Below are 19,880 nucleotides of genomic sequence, written 5' to 3'. Positions count from 1 at the left end.
TTAGCATTAGTTAATGCATGTTATAAGATGAAAAAAGTCCTTTCTATTAGCATATAACGGGTGGATTCCATGCATATGAAGAAGGTACTTGTTGACATACAGTGTGTTACTGGCTTCGAAAATAGATATTGCTTTTCCTTTTTTTCCGAGTCTGTTTTTGACATAAAAGTTGTATTGATGTAATTTTGATTCTTGACACTAGGTTATAATGTATATACACTCCATGCGCCATCGATATTAGGATTTCATGACGGTTTATTAGAATATCAAGCACGTTGCAATTAAAACAGCACTCAGTGTTCTGGTGAGCATATTTGTCAATATTTTTAAATAAATAAATACATGTAGATAGAAGGTTGAATTTGGCCCCTTGAACGCTTCTCATTACCCTCCCAAGCGACAAAACCAAGCTTGTTGCAGCCTAAACAATAGCAATAGACAACAATATACTCACATACTGACCATGTTTGTTTCATTTTGGGCAAATTTCGCCATAATGGAATCTTTTGTTTTAGATGTTAAATAAAAAAGGGATTGTTGAGGACAAGTGTCTGTTTCAATGTAATATCGTAGTATATATTTCACCGAGTGAGCCCCCAAACGCTATATTTCACCGAGCGAGCACCAAACGCTATATTTCACCGAGTGAGCACCAAACGCTATATTTCACCGAGTGAGCACCAAACGCTATATTTCACTGAGTGAGCACCAAACGCTATACTTACTTACACTATATATCACCGGAAGCATATAATAAAAAAAATCTTTATCATTTCTCCGATTTTATTTTACCAAACTTTCGGATTAAACTTTATATATCAAACATTTTAACAGGAAATATATCAGTAGTATAAAACATCAATAAAGGCTGAAAATCTGCGAATAAACGAGTTCTCCTCATATAGATTGGAATAACGTATATGACGTCATAATGATGGCGCTGGTTCTCATTTATTAGAAACACACACACACAAAAACCACGCCAAATTATAAATATATAAACGACCAAGTGTGAGTACGTTCATGTTTTTATTGTGTGTCCGTATTTGACCTTCTTGAAATATAAGTTTGCTTTTTATTATCTGTAATCCGGCATTTACTGAGCATTCTGAATGAAAATGTTGGTGCATGTACTTGCATAGCTAGATTCAGGAAAAGGATCATTCTGTAGTGCGGCTACACTTTGAGAACCAACGGAGATTTCTTATACATTTAATTCGATTTTACTTCAGGGTGCGGCGGCGGCGGGGAGCGGTACAACTGTCGGCGGTCACGGCAGCTGGTGATGAACGCCTCCTGTGGCGGCTACTGTGACGACGTCAGCGTTCAGGAGGAGTGTGGCCTCCTCTGCTGCTACCGCGATTGCGTCACTGGTCCTTGGTCTGCGTGGACGGCGTGTGAAGGTAAATATTTTACGAAAGCATTTAAAGGAGCAATTCATTTTAAGTTACCAATATATTCATTATTTGTTTATATACAAAATGTAAGTAATATACATGTAATTATATTCATCATTTCGCTTATTAATATTCAACATAATCTTTAAAATACAAATTTTAATAGCTAAATGCGAGCAGATAGGAACAAAAAAGCGGACGCGGGTGGTAGATCAGCATGCGGAGTGTGAGGGGGAGCCGTGCCTATTGCTGGAGGAAGTGGCGGCATGTACGGGTACTTGCTGTCCCGTAGATTGCGTGCTCGGCGCCTGGAGCAAGTGGTCCGCATGCAACACCACGTGCGGGGAAGGTGCGCAAAACCGCACACGGTACGCAAAATAATACATTTATTTGCATTTTAAATGAAAAATAATTTATTGCTTTCTTTTATCATTCCCTCCTGATTATTGTCATGTCAATTTGAAAAATTGCTCTGGATACAGTTATTAGTTTATCTTAACCCACAAACAATCAAACAAACAAATTTATATCTTTGTTTAAATGAGCAGGTTCGTGCAACAAGCGGCATGTGGCGGACAGGCGTGTGGGGAGGAACCGGTGTCGTTGGAGACCCGGTACTGCTCTCAGTATATAAGCACAAACTGTACGGTGAGGAAAAAAGAAAGTAGTGTCGATACTACTTCGATGTTGAGGTTGTTGTTTTTGGACTAGGGCACTTGTGGCCTAGTTCATAGCCGTAACCGCGATGTCTGCATTTTCAAGCCGCATCTGGGGGTTCACTGACGTAATGTATTCATACGCTGTATTTTGATTGGATTGCTGTTAGCGAATTTGAATAATCCAAGTAGTACCAGAACTGATTTCAATGAAAACATCCAATAAAAATAGTTCTCCTAACAAGACAAGCTAATTGTATGTTCTTTTAATGAAGCACAGGAAATGGCTACGTAGCGAGTGAGTTAATCGGGTTAACTACATGAATGTTCTTGCATATGCTCAGATTAAATGCAATAAGAATATGAACATATTGGAAAAGTACGCATCGACATTTTCCGTTCAAAGCTCTTTATTGATAGACTGGTAGCCGCTTTCTCTTTTATCCGAATAGAGACCAGTATCAGCTAACCACGGTGCCCGTCACGCATTCGAAATGTCTTGTGGGTACGTAAACCGAATCAAGCGTGCGGTCTAAGTAGTAAACAACCAGGATATTTGTTGTTGTTTTTTTAAAGTATTGTTATCCTTTGTATAGAATGTTGGTATTAATTTATTAACAGGGCTGTTCTTTTTTTCGACATAATTTGCATGTTTCCGTGACATTTTCTTTTTAAATACAAAGTTTATTTTTTAGCTAATCATTGCATGGCGCTCAGCACTTTTTTAAATACAGCATGATTTTTGGTATTGATTGTTTAAATACTATTAATGTAAAATAAAAACCATATGTCGCGTACCTGTATAACGTTATAATTTGTGTTTTTGAGGAAAAGTAAATTCGGGTACCAGTCTACTGTATTGACTCATTCACTCTCAGAGCGGCCGGATGATTCACACATGTACATGTTATCACTACTTCCGGATGCTGATGGTGTGAATTTTATACGTGTTATATTTAAGAAATTCATCAATAAAGTCGCCATTGAATGATTACCACCATCAAACGGATTTATTGTCATCTTACCGTGGATAGCATGTTTAATTTGACACGTAGAATTTCAAGCGATACAAGTTCGTTTGATAAAATCATGTGATTTCAATTTTGCAAAACGGAGATAAAGAAATATCAAATATGCGCATTACTATTTATGAAGTTTCATTCTAAATGAAGCCAAATGTATTTATATGTGCACAGCATCTGGCTTATGAATATGATGAGTGTTTACCTATGTGCATAGAAAAGTCTTGGAGCCATTCTCAGTGTAAGTACATTTTGTTCAATGACATTGTGTGATAAACCATCGCCATTTGCCTGCTCACTTTTGATGTCTATTCTTATTATGCACCAGTCAATTGTTACCACCCCCTCGGGGTATACTAGGGAAAGGGGCAGTGTTTTCACCTTTCAGGTGTCCTCGCAGTGCCTGATGATTGCGGTGGTTTTATCTTCCCGTAAAATATAGCGGGGAATTACCATTACCTAAGAACCTTGGGGTGCGAGGTTATTTGGCAGGGATTTTACCACCAGTTCGTTCCCGCAGGGTAGGGCAGGGATTTTATAGGGGATTGGTTGGACTGAAAGTCAAAGTATTCCCTAGATCTGGAGGGGGGGGGGGCGTGGTTACATTTGACTGGTGCATGAAGTTCTTTTTCTGAAGACGCTTTGAGCTCACTTTTTGTTTCCTAGCCAAGAATGAAAATCAGTAATCACCCAATGTTGTGGCATAGTGAAGTAATGAAGATTTAACCTCACAACAACCTTTCTCAAATGCTGTCCAGGCTTTTTTATGCTTAAGAATAACTTACCTGGCGATGTCAGACCAGAAATCGTCTTGGCATGAGATTGGATTACTATGGATCAGTATGCACCAGTCAATTGTAACCAGGGCCCCCACATCCGGGGGTATACCGGGGAAATGGGCCGTGTTTTTACCTTTCAGGTGGCCCCGCAGTACCGGGTCTTCGTGGAAAATACAGTGCGGATGTGGCTTAACCTAATGTCCCTTGGGTGCTGGGGGGGATTTGGTGGGAACTTTGCCATCAGATCATCCCTGCAGTGCGGGGATTTTAGCTTGGGTTGGCTGGACCGATAGTAAAAGTCCCCGCTATTCCCTGGACCGGGGGGGGGGGGGAGGGGGTGCATGGTTACAATTGACTGATGCATAAGCTTGCGTATACATTCAGATTCAGTGTTTTGGTGCGCAGTTGACAAATTAACTAATTACCTATTAGAAGTTTAGAATATATATTTATTTATAAAAGTTATACTTTGCAATCTAAATCATAGATTTGAAAAAGGTAACCTGTATCAATAAATGCAATTATACATAAATAACTGTGCAAATCTTTATCAATTATCCCGTACCTTGCAGGGTCTCTGTTATTTTTTAAAAATTATACTAAGGGAGCTTTCAAGTTTAGCTTTCCAATCGCATACACAATGCAGTTTGAAACCTTGATAATTCAAACAAATCTTTGTTGCAGACCATTACTATTAAATATTTGCTAAGTCACAGACATTATAAGGTACATTTTAAATTGGCTGTACTCAGTTAATAATGAAAAAGAAAAAAAACTTTCTTTTTTATAGAAACCTGACATTAACTTGGTATCGATGTGTACCGAATTAATGCATTGAAACTTACTAACTGATGATGCACATAGTTTACAAATGATTTATTAATAGCAGTTATTTCGTGACTTTCCATTAAAAAAAGATTACTAGGTACATTGTATGTCTACCCAGTATAATTCATTCCTTATGTGTAATCTGCCGTTGATGTTATTACGTGATTTAAGCGAGTTAGGTATATATCTGGAAATTCCACCCAGTAAGAGTAAGTCTGAATAGCATAGTGGATTCGACACTGCACTACATTTTGGTATTTTATTTACAATAACGATATCAAAGAGTAAAATAGTTTATTAAAATATTGTCCTTAGATTCGTTAAAGAAAAAAAAAACTTTTTTGGTGCCAATCTGGTGTACAGTCCCTTTCATAAACAACAAGTGAGGCCAATGCTGTATTAAATTTGAGAAAAAGAAGACAGTTCAAAGTTCAAAAAGTGTGATCAATTTGAGAATACCCGATACCTTACGTAATTTATAAATTTTCATGCGATTCAGACAATTTTAATGCTAGAAATCACAAAAAAAAACCATTCCCTTGAATTATTCCCGTCATAGTTTTAACTCACAATCAAATTTCAATGCACAACATTTAAAATAATTTTAAACAGATGAAAAACTGTTATTTTTAAAAAGCATTAAACATTGTTTATCTTTTATGTGACCTAACATTAATATAAAAATTTATTCAGATCATAATTTAAAGACTTGTCTTGCACTTAAATGTGAACAAGTATGCTTGGGATTGAGCACTAAGAAAAACAAATTTCAAAGAATGAAATTAAATGAAGCACAAAATATACAAAAATTGAAACTTTTTAGACTTTCAAAACTTTAACATTTATACTAAATACGGTTACATAAAATGATGAATACATTTGTAGGATTTGATATCCCACTAAATGTAACCGTCGGCTTCGTTCATTCTAAACTTTTTCTCAGTGATAAGGAATAAATTTTATTCACTGCAGTTGTTTTCTAACTTTATGAAAATAAGAACAATGGAAACAATGCATTTACTACTGTTTATCAGTCAGATTGTGGGAGGTCATGGTTGATTTCACTGAACCACCAATAAGCCCTGCCGAAATTTGATTCTAATTGGTCAGTCAGGTGTTTTTGGTAGGCATGATTAGTATGAATCTTAATTTTAACCATCATTTATGAATGTTTACAAAATCATTGAATATTGAAATAACAAGCGAAATGTTAGTTTGAATGATTAAAGCCATGAAATATGTGAAGCATTCAAAAAGAGACCATTTTCCAGCTTGTGTAAGTATCGAGAAAATTATTAAGTAAAATTATTTATTGTTTATCTGGAAAATGTTTAAATCTCATGTTTAGGCTTATAGTGATCATACTTGATTGCTATGTAATTGCAATATGTTTTATTCATTGGAATATTAATGTAAAACATTTTTATGTTGACTTAAGTTTGTAGATAAAAACTAATGGTATAGGTGATATGAGAATGATCTCTTAAGTCTTTAAAATCCCTTTTGGTATTGTGAGTTCTTTGCTCCAGTCTTGATCAGTTTAGCTTTTGAAGATTTTCAAAGTAACTGCAAAACAAGTCCAGCTGTCTAGAAAGACTATGTCAAACCCTTACCAGATAAAATTTCTAGTGTTTTCAAATTATCAACTTGGCAATGGTTTTATCATAACATAGGATATTAATGCTAGTGGTTTTAAAGAAAATTCTAGTGTTTTTGTATGTGGAATGATATATCATAAGTGGCACTAAATTGAACAGAATTTATAGTTCTCATTGATAAAACACATAGCCCCAAATACATGTTGATCTTAGATTTAAGGCTTGGATGGAGTCAGGTCAAGAAAATTGCATGTAACATTGTCAATACATTGTACTTTCCAACGCAAGAACTGTTTGTTTATTCAAGTAAATAAAGCAATCCCCACACCAAGGAAATGCAGTATTGCTTAACCAGCTCAATTGACATCATGAGTTGGACATTAAATTGCTGCAATTAAAGGCACATCTAGATATCAGAATTATTTAAACTCTGATTTAGCAACCTTATTAAAGTTTAATATATGAACTACTTTTGCGAAATGAAAGCTTTTTTAGATTTACAAGGGCGGGTAAAAGTATGTGTAGTAAAGTAAATGTACTGCAACACCTGATACATGTTGCCTAGGAATCCTACAAATTCTAGGCACTCCAAATGGTACAGTTCTATTCAATTCGAAGTGCCTGAAATGAAAGCTTGTTGATTCTACATTCAACATCTTTCTGTATGACCAATGAACAGGAGAATCATGAACCTACAACCATTTGCAACTATTGAGATAGGGAACTATCAGGACAGAGACAGAGGACAATACAAGAATGGCCAACTGTTGCATTTATTGATGTCTTTTACAAATATTATCCAAAGTATGGCCCTGTGGTTTAAAGCTCCCCTGAAAAAGAGGTGACAGGTTTTCTATATAGGATATAATTACATCATTGAAAATCTTCTCTGGAACTGCAAATAACAGACCTTTGATATAAAATTATTTATCAAAATAAAGAAGTATGTGTACTTTGGTTAACATACGCCAACCACGTAAATTAATTTGTTTAGGTCTGATTTAACGACATTGAGATTTTCAAAAGAACTATGACTTTATCTGATTAAACACTCTAGCCCCCCCCCCCCCTCCCTCTACCCACACTTTTAAAATTTCCTTTGCAGCTTGCAAGCAGTTTTAGTCTTAAGTTTAAGCTAGCCCATTAAACAGTGACCCCTTGTGATGTGAGCCGATTTGTTTAATGCTTAAAACATGGTTATCAACATTCCCCTAAATGAAGCCCTAGTTCATCAGTGCTTTCAGCACTTTGATTTTATTCTATTCTCAAATACCATTTCTCTTATGTTTGAGTAAAACTGTCGCATGACTGAAATAATTACATATGTATTTGAACAAACAGTTATCTACATGGTCCGCTTGGTCCGGGTGCATTCTTGCAAACGGTTTTTGTGGTGAAGGAAGAAAGACTCGCACGCGACTCATGATGTCAACACCGTCGTGTCAGGGGACGCCGTGCGGTGCATTGATAGAAACGGGGCTGTGTTATGGCCCCTGTTGCCGCCGTGACTGCCATGTTTCTTCCTGGACGGACTGGGGATCCTGCTCCGCCTCATGTGGCCAGGGAATAAGGTATTGACGAACATTGTTCGTGGAATGTTGCAACAATACTGGATTTCATTTTCACACATAGATGTATCACTTTAAATGTGGTTTGTTTTGTTGCTAATTATATCTACTACAGTAATAAAACACGACGAGTTACACAGTCGACTGACTGCGGAGGAACGAGATGCCCGTCACTCCTTGAAACACGTGACTGTCTGGTTACCGAGGTGATAGATTGTTCTTTCACCGCCTGGAGCCCGTGGACTGCTTGCAATACGGACTGCGGAGAGGGTGTGGCTACCAGATCCCGTTCGCTGATAAGCCCCGCCTACTGTGGCGGGAAATGTATGAGCGAAGGACTCGTTGAAGAGAAGTCGTGTGAATCGTACGCTGCAAAACAAGATTGCAAAGTAAGTATATCCAACTTAATGCTACAATAAATGAAACCAAAATTTAGAAATCGAAACCCCAACTGAAGTGATTAGTCAGACCAGGCCTGTTTTGCCACTATATTCATTTTCGATACAGGCGTCTGACTGGTCAGAGTGGGGTGATTGTTTGAGGGACTGTGAGCGAGGAAGGCAGACCCGCAACAGGACCATGATCGCCAACCCGTCCTGTGGAGGCGCCGTTTGTCCAGACCTCACCGTATGTATCTTCAAAATGGACATTGCACACGTATATTTTGGTATTCTTATAGTGCTACCATATGTTTTGAATTGTAATCCTTTTATACATACTCACATATGTTCAGACAAAACCGTTCACAAAAGAACACTTATTTTGTACATTTTTTTGCGCGCACGTTTCGTCTTTTGAACGAAAACACGACACGATGAAGATGCCATGACTTAAATACACATTCGAAAAGAACATTTTCGAGTGTTTATCGTTTCTTTCACCCTTGTCTCGTTCTGTCGCCCAAGCTATGACGCCATAACGAAGAGACAATGAACAGACACATATCGTTTTCTTCGCTCTGACGGTGTGGGATAGAACTTAAAATTAATTCGGTGCTTTAGGAATGTTGGCTTTTCGTCCTTCCACTAGACTCATAATGTTTTTTTTTCTCAAGGAAGAAGTCTGTTGTTCCGGTTACCGCAACAACAACAAAAAGGAAAAAAATGACAAAACGTCAAACCACTTTCCGGTTTGATCTCAACGTGTATAGAACATTTTGATGATTGCTACTGATGATTGCGATGATGGAAACTCGTTGCTATTAAATATCAGCGTTAATCATTCTTCTTATGATAATAGTAATTCAACTGATATGGCATTTAACTAGGAATGTAGCTATACACTCTCAGTAAGAACCAGACAAATAAAGACGGGATTTCTTGTATTACACTGCAGGAGACGCGACCATGTCACGAGCCTTGTGAGCAGTTATGTAACGGCGGTGTCTGCCTGTGTCGTCAGGGGTACACATTGAACGCGGACCACGTGACGTGCACGGTGATCACGTGCGTGGAGCCAGCCCTGGACTACTGCCCACCCACGCACCGATACCTCATCGACTGTCAGTACCCGAAACTGCAATGTAGCCAGGTAGAGTTGTCCTAATGTATTGTTCATCCAAGGAAAGTTATGGTTTGACTATCCCTATTTTACGTACAATAAACGTGGGTGGCATTTACATGTAGTCTCTATTTCATATGTTTTGAATTTAAAATTGCAAACATGGTAGTTTGAAGTTCTCATTTACAAGTAAATGCATCAATTTATTTTCACTAACAGGGTCTGACGTATAATAAGACGTGCGCAATATTTTGCAAGTTAACTGGATGGACGTTGAAAGGAGGCGTGGCCGATATTCGCTGTCAGCAGAATGCGACGTGGACGCAGCCCAAGATGTATTGCGTGCGACCAAACAACGCCCCACTAAGAGTACGTAGTTTGCAGATAACAAGCTAAGGAAACTATATTAAAAAAAGGATGACAAAACCATAACAAAACTAAAGAGCAACCTTAATAAATCAAACAAAACAAAAACCAAAAACACATAAACAAACAGTATGTATATCAATATACCATGTTGTCAGGTCGAGATAGACCGGACGCATATCGACGAGAACAAGCCGGCGGCCACATGTTTCGCCTACCTAAGCACGGCGACGACGGACGGTGAGCAGTTTGAGCGGCACACGTACGCGGTCGTAGAGGACCCCACGGGCCGGCTGCACGTTAAAGACAACCGCGTCTGTCTCAGTCGCGACTCAGACTATGAGGAAACACCACAAGAGTGAGCCAAGTTTCGTATATCCTTTAAAAAATATAGTCGCATCATATGCGTCCTTGGTTATGACACTTTCGGTTTCTGGCCTTGCTATTTAGTATTCTACTTGCAACATTTTCGGTGGATTCTCGTTATAGTAATCATTTGCAATATAATTATACAAACAATGTCATTAATATTCTTTCCCGTACAGGTGGGACGTCGTATTCCGTAGCACGGACATCGAGGGACTGTGGGTGGATACGACCATCACCTTTCACACCGTCAACCACAACGACCCACCCGTCTCTGTTAAGGTATCATTCTTGTTATTTGTACATGCAGCCATGTCAACCCTTCCCTTCAGGTTTTGGTTATATGTATGTCACTAAAATTCTTAAGAGATGAAAAAGTTACGACATTTCTGTATGTCCTATAGTTAGTTGCGGGTCATGGGTGGAGGTCGGCTACCTTGAGGGGTGCGACGGCAATCGGGGCCAGAACGTTGCCTCAAACTTACGTTTCATACAGAATGGACCCCCTTCTCTTAATGTCATAAGTTGATGCCTGACACTGAACGGAGTTTGGATACCTAGAAGGACGGACCGTACGTTACCTCACAGCTAACTTTTCATTCAGCATGTCTCCTGTTTCCTAAATGAGCCCTGTTCTTTGTTTAGTTGGTGCCTGACACGCTACCCGAGAACAGCCCTGCAGGGACGGAGGTTGGTTGTCTGGAAGGGCATGACGATGACCCGGGCCAAAACATCACCTTCACTCTTGTCAGCTCAGATCTTGCGTTCCACATAGAGACAGACACCCGGGGCAGACAGTGTCTTCAGGTACATAGTTTGTGTCTGAGGAGCAATCAGTTAATTTTCTTGCATTTTAATACACTCACGCACGTGTAAAATACTTCTCAGTAGCTGTCGAATATTTTACGAACCGATTTTAGTTTATGTTGACAAAGAGTTACGGACCCTTTGTTTCATCTAGCTGGTAAAAGACTCTGGCTCTCTGTGTACGATAGAAGGCGGGAACAACTGTTTTCTCAACTTTGAGAAACAGGCGGTGCACGTGATCACTGTGCTGGCCGTGGACGACGGGACTCCTCCCAAGTCTGCGTATTACGAAGTTAATATTTACTTGTCCGACGTGAATGACAAACAGACAGCGGTCAGTACGAAACCAGCATGGATACCAGAAGAAATTTCACCGGGTATATTGCAGACCAACCTATTTTAACTATTCTTGGCAAACTTAAACTTATTTGTTATTTAATAAAAGTACCATAACAAAAAAAAATAAACTAGATGTGTGATGAAACATTTGGTAACAATCGTGCATGTTTGTTAAACTGATTATTAAAGATATACCTATTTAAAAATTCGTTAAGCTTCTCCTTTTATAAGGAGAGCCGCTTGTAACTATGGTGACAGTAGACGAGGACCTCGGCCAGACGTACACATACCGCATGCTGGATGACGCCGGGGGCCTCTTTCGCTTGGTTGGGGACTCCTTGGTAGCCACACGTAGGTTTGACTTCGAGACGGAGAAACAATTGGATTTTATCGTAGTCGTCGAGTCAGTTGATGATACAAACCCGGAGTTCAGGGTATGAAGACAGCTCGTATTAGCACGACTTGAATAAAAGAAGCCAACTAATCACGAAAAATCAAATACAGTATATACAGTATTGAATATGTTCAGCTCTTTCATTATTGAGTCTCATTTTTTTCACATGTTTTAACATTTTGTTATATTTAAGGTAACATCGAACATCACTTTAACAGTTGGAGACATAAATGAGGCGCCGTTTGAACTAGAACTGCTATCGTTGAATGGACTTCGAAGTTTTTCAAAGAACCAGCCATCTGTGGAAGAAAATATTGTCGGTACGTAACAAGCAATATTTAAAATGAATAAGTACACATAATGATAGAACGAACGGATACAATAAAACAGTAACACCTTATGCTTGCATCCAAAGAGAGTAGATAATTGCTAGCAAATAGCAACACTTTTTTACAATACTAATGTTAAACCATTCCAGGCGTGTTCGGAACGGTCACTGTTAAGGACTACGACGCCAAAGACCACGTTACCATAGTTATGGATTCGAACGACGGCATGGTGGATCGCTTATCCTTAGGAGAGACATACTGCTCTTCATTGCCGGTATACCACTTCACTGACCGATTGTTATTGGTGTTAAATCACTGAAGACGGAATATTCTTTCTCAAATGCATGTACCGGTATATAAATTTAAAACATTTTTAACGTTTTTATGCTCAGTCAGTGTCCTGTATTGTTTGTTTAATTAAGCCCATAAATTGTATTAGTAGCTTAGGAAATGTACGTGAAGTTAGCGGCCTAGCGGCCTAGCGGCGTGAAGTTAGCGGCCTAGCGGCCTAGCGGCGTGAAGTTAGCGGCCTAGCGGCTTAGCGGCGTGAAGTTAGCGGCCTGGCGGCCTGGCGGCCTAGCTGCGTGAAGTTGGCGGCCTAGCGGCCTAGCGGCCAGGCGGCCTAATTACTTTTTCTATTTCCAAGCAATTGTTCATGCGTTTCTTTAAAAACAATGATAAATCAAGGTTTTTTATTCATATAGTTACAAAGCGGCCTTAAATTGTTATCTATTCAGAATATTTTTCTTTACCTTTTATTCTAAAACAATTTTAAATTAACTGTTTTATGCACAAATTATCACTCTGAAGCGTTTTTCATTTTTTTTCCAAAAAAGTCGATCGAGCACTTCAGCGACCTAGCGGCCTAGCGGCCTAGCGGCGTGAAGTTAGCGGCCTGGCGGCCTAGCGGCCTAAAATGGTTTCCTATTTCAAAGCATATATACAAAGTCATGCATTTTCTTCTAAAACAATGACATATTAACTGTTTGAATGCACAAATTATCACTTTGAAGCTATTACCGATAATCAACATATTTTTTTCCAAAAAAGTCGATTAAGCAGTCAGCTATTTCAAAGCATTGTCGATCGAGATCTTCTTTTTTGGAAAAAAAAAATGAAAAACGCTTAAGAGTGATAATTTGTGCATAAAAACAGTAAATACATCATTGTTTTAGAAGAACAGGCATGTTAAATGCTTTGAAATAGCTGACTGCTTTATCGACGTTTTTGGACAAAAAAACTGTTGATAATCTCTTCAATGTGTTAATTTGTACATAAATACAATTAAAATGTCATTGTTTATGTATACATGCTTTGAAATAGGATTCAATTTAGGCCGCTAGGCCGCTAGGCCGCTAATTTCACGCCGCTATGCCGCTAGGTCGCTGAAGTGCTTGATTGACTTTTTTGAAAAAAAGTTGAAAAACGCTTCAGAGTGATAATTTGTGCATAAAACAGTTAATTTAAAATTGTTTTAGAATAAAAGGTAAAGAAAAATATTCTGAATAGATAACAATTTCGGGCCGCTATGTAACTATATGAATAAAAAACCTTGATTTATCATTGTTTGAAAAAAAAAACGCATTAACAATTGCTTGGAAATAGAAAAAAATAATTAGGCCGCCAGGCTGCTAGGCCGCCAACTTCACGCCGCTAGGCCGCTAACTTCACGCCGCTAGGCCGCTAGGCCGCTAGGCCGCTAACTTCACGCCGCTAGGCCGCTAACTTCACGCCGCTAGGCCGCTAGGCCGCTAACTTTACGTACATGCTTAGGAATGCTAAGCAGTAATTATAAATTCATGAAATTGCAGAGCCTGAACGTATTTTGCACAGCTCGGATTGACATTGTGAAACCTTTTAACTTCGAGCACACGAAAGTAACATGGATTGTTCTACACGCTGTTGACGGGATGCGTGCTAACACGACATTGAACTTGACACTCTCTGTAGTTGACAAGAATGATCCTCCATCGGTAAGTTAAAATAAAATGCACAATCTGTTTATCTCCATTTTCGGATAACCCAGTCCTCGTTCTGCTCTTTATCATCACTTCTTGTGAAATGTTTATGGAATTGTACCGCGGGAACTAACGATGTTTTTTGATTGTGTAGTCCAAAACTTTAATAAATGCAACTGTATTAACCGCAATTTTAAGGGTATCTTATTGAACGGACGCCCGGACACGGTCTTTTCCATAGCTGAAAACATGATGGACCAGGTGGTTAGCAAACTATCGGCGGTGGACGAGGATGAGTCCGATCAGCACACGTTTGTTGTGGAACAAGGACCTCCTGGTCTCTTCACAGTGTTGGGTGACACACTCAAGGTAAATATAAATGTATCATATACAAGTACTTTTGGCAGTTGTTCAAACAAACAAGTAGAAAACGGTGAAAAAAGATGTGTTTTATCTAAATGTGAAATGCATCTATAGTAGAACTGATCGGAGGGAGCTCTATCATTACTACTTTTATTCGAATAAGGATCTTGTAAGACAGGTGCTATTTGAAGAACTTATTAAATATCCTGTCAATTATATTTGGTTTCATCTAGACAACTGCTACTGCGCGCTTAAACTACGAGCGAACACAGTTTTATAAGCTGCATATCAGGTGCACGGACTCAGGCAACCCGCCGATGTTTGCACTATTCGACGTTACCATCAACGTCACCGACATCAACGAAATCCCAACTGCTACGTCTCTCACAAATGACAAGGTAAGATATTGTCGTATGTCCTCTGCAATTACCCAATCAATGTTTTGCTCAAGCATGTTTTGCTTCTTTTCATCTACAAATCGAGACACATGGGGACACAAGTGTTTATACAATATTATTGTCGTTGACATTGAAACATTCTAACTTTTAGGTAGAGGAGAACAGTGTCGCCGGGACCTTGGTCGGTGAGCTTGTTACAGAAGATCCCGATAACGAACTAGAACCACGACAGAACTTCACATACACTTTGCCGGACGACTCCAACGGCCGATTCTACTTGTCCGGGAACAAGCTTTTGGTAAGTTGAAATTGTGTTTCGGAACACATTTAGGCTATAAAAGTATAAATAGTTGCTTCGCGAGTATTTTTTTAAAATCATAATCGCAAATACTTTGCACAAACGCCTTACTTGATTACAGCTGTCAAATCCATAGGTCTCCCAAACGCATGTCCATGTTAATATTATCCACCGCAGGTGAAAGAGGCGGTCCAGTGGTGTGGGGCGGTAAGATGCACGTTAAACCACGAGCTACAATCCTCCCTACAGGTGTCCGTCATAACTATGGATACTGGCACACCAAAGAAGACCAGGACAGACAAGTTCACCATCCAAGTCCTAGATGTCAACGATCCGCCCACACATATCAAATTGAACTTAGATTTGGTGAAGGAGAATGAACCGACGTCAACAGTTATTGGTAGGCTGTTTGTGAGTGTTTTATATATTCGCTTTACACCATTGCATACGGATGCATATAGATTCATAACTTAAACAAATTATTACAGACATAGATCCCCATTACTCACACTATACATATAAACCCTTATTATTTACATCACACAATGATCCCGCCATTACTCAAATTCATTCATGGATCCCCCATTATTAACTTATACACATATCCTCCATTATTCGCTTAGATCCCCAATTGCTCACATCATATGTAGATCCCCCCATTTTTCACATTAAAAATAGATCCCCCCATTATTCACATCAAACATATATGCCCCATTACCTAGATCATACATAGATCCCAAATATACATGGATCCACATTACTCACACCGTATGTAGATTTCCCCATTTCATACATCAAACATAGATCCCCAATTATTTACTTCATACATATATCCCCCATTAAGTAGATCATACATAGATTCCTCCTATTATTCACATCATACATAAATCCCTTATAAATAACATCATACATTTATCCCATATTATTCACATCATACATGGATCCCCTTATTAACATTATACAAAGACATACCATTACTCATATCATAATAGATCCCCCGTAACTCAAATCATACATTGATCCCCAAATATTCACATCATAAATATATCTCCATTATTTACATCATACAAAGATACCCCCTTATTCACATCATACAAAGCGCCTCCCATTACTTATACATAGATTCAACGTTATGCACAACATACATAGATCCCCCCAATTCTCGCATCTTATAAAAATTCCCCAATACTCATAAATACTCATATATACTCATAAATAGACCCCCCCCTCCCCATTATTCACACCATACATATATGCCCTATGATTCGCTTCATTAATATTCCCCTCATGACACAGATCGTACATAAATACCCCAATTATTCAAATCAAACATAGATCTCACAATTTTCCCATTCATCAATTAATTTAATCACACCATCCAAAGATCCCTCATTACTCAGAGCATACATAGACCCCACCTTTTTCCAAATCATGCATATTACTAACTTCATGCATATATCCCATATTACTCTCAAAATACATAGATTCCCCATTAATTATCATATAAAAGCTTAATACTCAAAGTTATACTAATGAAATAAACACCTTGCACGTCGTTTGTAGTTCTTTCTAATGCACATATTTTAGTCTTAATTGACCACTGTTGAAGCTTTTCAGTTACTTGCAAAGATTATGTGAAATTTTACTTGTTTTCATTTGTTAATGTGAATCAGCTTTTAAACAGCCAAATATGATTCTAGGAAACTTCAGCGCTGAAGATGAAGATGGAAAGGACAAAGTGTCATTTTCTCTGGTAGACAACTCAGATGTTTTTGTAATTTTAAACGGCTTTACGCTTACAACAAAGATTTCACTGGATTATGAGAGACTCAAAAGTTACTGGGTCACTATTCAAGCATCGGACACCAACACTCCACCCGGCATTGTAAGTTGTTTTTTTTTGTTAAGATAATTTAGAGAAAAATGTTTGTACTACTGCTAGAAAATATAGGTGAACTGTTTGGGAAAAATCTGGATTTCACCAAAACAACTAAAACTGTCACGATGATGTTTTAGAGTGAAGAGGTGATGAAAATCTCTGTAATTGACGAAAACGAGACGCCAATCTTTATGAACATGCAGACCACTATAAATCTGCCCGAGGACGTGCAGGTGGGCGAGCCTCTCAAAGCTTTCAGGATCTCAGATCCCGACAGCTGGGATACTCTAAAGAGCACGATTGTAGACGAGACTGATACTTTTAGCATTACCGACCTTAACTGCAGCACAACAGTACGTGTCATTTAGATGAATTATTTTGGCATTTTCTTATCCTAACAAACTCGCCTGGTACGAGTTAACGTACATGTAGTTGGTTTCATCCGTATTTATTTAAATATTTTATTCGTACATTACAGCTGATTTCAGGTTCAACAGATTGTGAGTTTAACCTTGTTCTTCAAAAGCGTCTGAATTTCGAGATAAAGCAGAGCTATCAGTTAACTCTGTATGTTTCTGACAAACAAGGACTGTCATCGTCATCTAGCTTGGTTGTGACAGTTGAAGATGTCAACCTTGCACCGGAGGTAGTTTGTTTATTTTTGTTGTTAAACACTGCTACTTGTAATGTTTAAGATCTACAAGAATATATAATAAAGAGTTATATATTGTTTTAACTTTCAAGACATTATGTACTACCAGCATGTTTCTGTCATTCTAGGACATAACTGTAGACGGAGTACAAACAGATAGCATCATCATAAAAGAAAACTCTCAAGGAGAAGTTGTTGCCACTTTGGAAGCTATTGATATGGACAAAGACCAGACGCATGCGTTTACAATTGCGTCTTCCTCAGATATGATTAAAGCAGTATTTCAAATAATCGCCAATGGATTAATGGTATCGTTGAATTTTAAAAGATAAACACATTTTTGAACTTCCACTTAGAAACACTTTTTTGAAGAAAATCTCCGCCGGCCGTGTTATGGTAGACTAGGGAATTGTTATAAGCCTTTAAAATTTGGTTAATTTGCTAAAGCTTATTAGAAAACGCAGATAATATTGTTCACCTTATTAATTTGCCCAACCTCCGCTTTAGGTCCAGCAAAATTCATCGCTGGACTACGAGGTCCTCCAAAGCGAGGAGTTGACAATGAACGTGACTGTGACCGACTCGGGTTTGCCACCACAAACGATAAGCAAATTTTTCAAAGTGATTGTAGAAGATGTGAACGAAGCACCGACCGAATTACGCATCACCAACAACGAAGTAAGTTTAGTTTAGTTTTACTAAAGAGATATCCCATTGAATATTCGTCCTCGTCTGTTTGTGCATTTCCAATTTTAGCATATGCTGTTGCATTAATATTTCGCAAATGACTATATTTCAGGTATCCGAGGAAGCTGTGATACATACGTCAGTTGGTACCCTCTTAGTAACAGATGACGATCTAGATCAAACGTACACGTTTGAAATTCTCGGAAGTGGGGTATTCATAATTGACGGAAACGATCTTGTGGTTAGGCATATAAATTCAATCTCTTCAAGATATATTAGAAGGCATTTGTTATGATTAAATTAAATATTTAAGGATTTCTACTTCTCCTACGAATACATTTCTGTACCTCAATATCTCAGGAATATGTGCATCAAGATTTCAATACACTTTTTTTACAATTTAGGTGAACAACGCGTTGAACTTTGAGAAGTCCAAATCACACGAAATACTTGTCGAAGTGACAGATTCTGGGACACCGCCACGCTCTCGGGTGTTTGACATACAAATTAACATTACTGATGTAAACGAACCACCTACAAACATCACAATCAGTAGTAGGCTACATTTAGATATTACCATGAACGAAAAATGAAAAACAAAACCCCTTTCTATCGCTTTACTAACTCCTTTCTTTTCCAAACGGATGCATTAGGATTACACATGTATGTATCTGACCTTAATTCATTGAAACCATACTTACGACACTCGCCTAATGGCATTCTTTTCAGAAAATGTTGTTCCCCTTGATTCACCTGCTGGAACGGTGATCGGCACATTGAGAGTGATTGACGAAGATGAAGACCAGTTGCACTCATTTGAGTCGGTTGGCTCAGGAGAGATATTTGGTGTGAGCGAGAATGGAGAACTTGTCGTTGTCAACCTGGACGGTTTAGCTGTTGGAGAAATTGTCGAAATTGAAATTAAAGTAACGGATGACGGAAATCCTCCTATGTCGGTAATATCATCTTGTTTTAATCGTCGTTTTAAAACAGTGAACACTTTCAATACATTGTTTTTGTATTGATATATACGTAAAAAACAAACAAATTTACTTCTGCTTGCAATTATATGACAGTATAATCAAACGTATTTATATCATATTACCATTTATATCGTATATCATGGACTATCATAGTCTACTTCATTGATGTATATATGTGTGATGTTATGTGTGGAAATAAACTTGTGTTCTTCTATAATAACAAAAGTGAACTGAACTTTTTATTACTTACATAGTATAATTCATCAATTAGAATAGTATATATAAACTATTTATCAGTATAGATACATTGCTTGCGAAAGAAAATACAAATTAACTTTTAATTTATCTTTGCAGGTTAGGGAAGTTTTAAAAATACAGATTGAAAACATTGCCACGGACATACTCCTTACTTCTAAAAACACAGAATTCCAATTTGAAAATAACAATGTACAAATACCCGAAAGAATACCAGTTGAAACACAAGTGGCATCTGTCGAACTCACTTCTAACGCTTATGGAGACATCCTCATTTCCGTTGTGGAAGGTTCTGAATTGTTCGTGATAACTGACATTCAGTGTACTGTGGTAAGGTATAGCTTTTATGCATGTATAACTTGTCGACATGTAGTTTGCATATACAAACGGAAATCATTTTTATATAAAAATTATACCAGGTTAAAAACGTTTTTTATATTAGAATTTTAACTATTGGA

General features: G+C 38.1%; 1 protein-coding gene across 1 annotated transcript in view; it reads left to right on the top strand.

Annotated features, from left to right (window-relative positions):
* Positions 1–19,880, top strand: part of LOC128208320 (protocadherin Fat 4-like) — a 34,603-nt gene that overhangs the window by 325 nt on the left and 14,398 nt on the right. Inside the window, exons 2-30 of the mRNA XM_052911878.1 lie at positions 1,233–1,403; positions 1,564–1,765; positions 1,946–2,045; positions 7,622–7,851; positions 7,964–8,237; positions 8,356–8,475; positions 9,184–9,378; positions 9,568–9,717; positions 9,873–10,072; positions 10,260–10,362; positions 10,726–10,887; positions 11,042–11,264; positions 11,458–11,660; positions 11,814–11,940; positions 12,099–12,223; positions 13,761–13,922; positions 14,106–14,276; positions 14,504–14,668; positions 14,820–14,966; positions 15,144–15,366; positions 16,667–16,851; positions 16,983–17,198; positions 17,324–17,491; positions 17,626–17,805; positions 18,005–18,175; positions 18,297–18,425; positions 18,589–18,739; positions 18,914–19,140; positions 19,522–19,752. Coding sequence (XP_052767838.1) covers positions 1,233–1,403; positions 1,564–1,765; positions 1,946–2,045; positions 7,622–7,851; positions 7,964–8,237; positions 8,356–8,475; positions 9,184–9,378; positions 9,568–9,717; positions 9,873–10,072; positions 10,260–10,362; positions 10,726–10,887; positions 11,042–11,264; positions 11,458–11,660; positions 11,814–11,940; positions 12,099–12,223; positions 13,761–13,922; positions 14,106–14,276; positions 14,504–14,668; positions 14,820–14,966; positions 15,144–15,366; positions 16,667–16,851; positions 16,983–17,198; positions 17,324–17,491; positions 17,626–17,805; positions 18,005–18,175; positions 18,297–18,425; positions 18,589–18,739; positions 18,914–19,140; positions 19,522–19,752 — 5,111 coding nt within the window. The remainder of the gene's footprint in view (positions 1–1,232; positions 1,404–1,563; positions 1,766–1,945; positions 2,046–7,621; positions 7,852–7,963; positions 8,238–8,355; positions 8,476–9,183; positions 9,379–9,567; positions 9,718–9,872; positions 10,073–10,259; positions 10,363–10,725; positions 10,888–11,041; positions 11,265–11,457; positions 11,661–11,813; positions 11,941–12,098; positions 12,224–13,760; positions 13,923–14,105; positions 14,277–14,503; positions 14,669–14,819; positions 14,967–15,143; positions 15,367–16,666; positions 16,852–16,982; positions 17,199–17,323; positions 17,492–17,625; positions 17,806–18,004; positions 18,176–18,296; positions 18,426–18,588; positions 18,740–18,913; positions 19,141–19,521; positions 19,753–19,880) is intronic.

The sequence above is a fragment of the Mya arenaria genome, chromosome 11, assembly GCF_026914265.1.
Source record: "Mya arenaria isolate MELC-2E11 chromosome 11, ASM2691426v1".
In the NCBI taxonomy this organism is placed as follows: domain Eukaryota; kingdom Metazoa; phylum Mollusca; class Bivalvia; order Myida; family Myidae; genus Mya; species Mya arenaria.
This window is presented reverse-complemented; position numbering and strand designations above follow the sequence as displayed.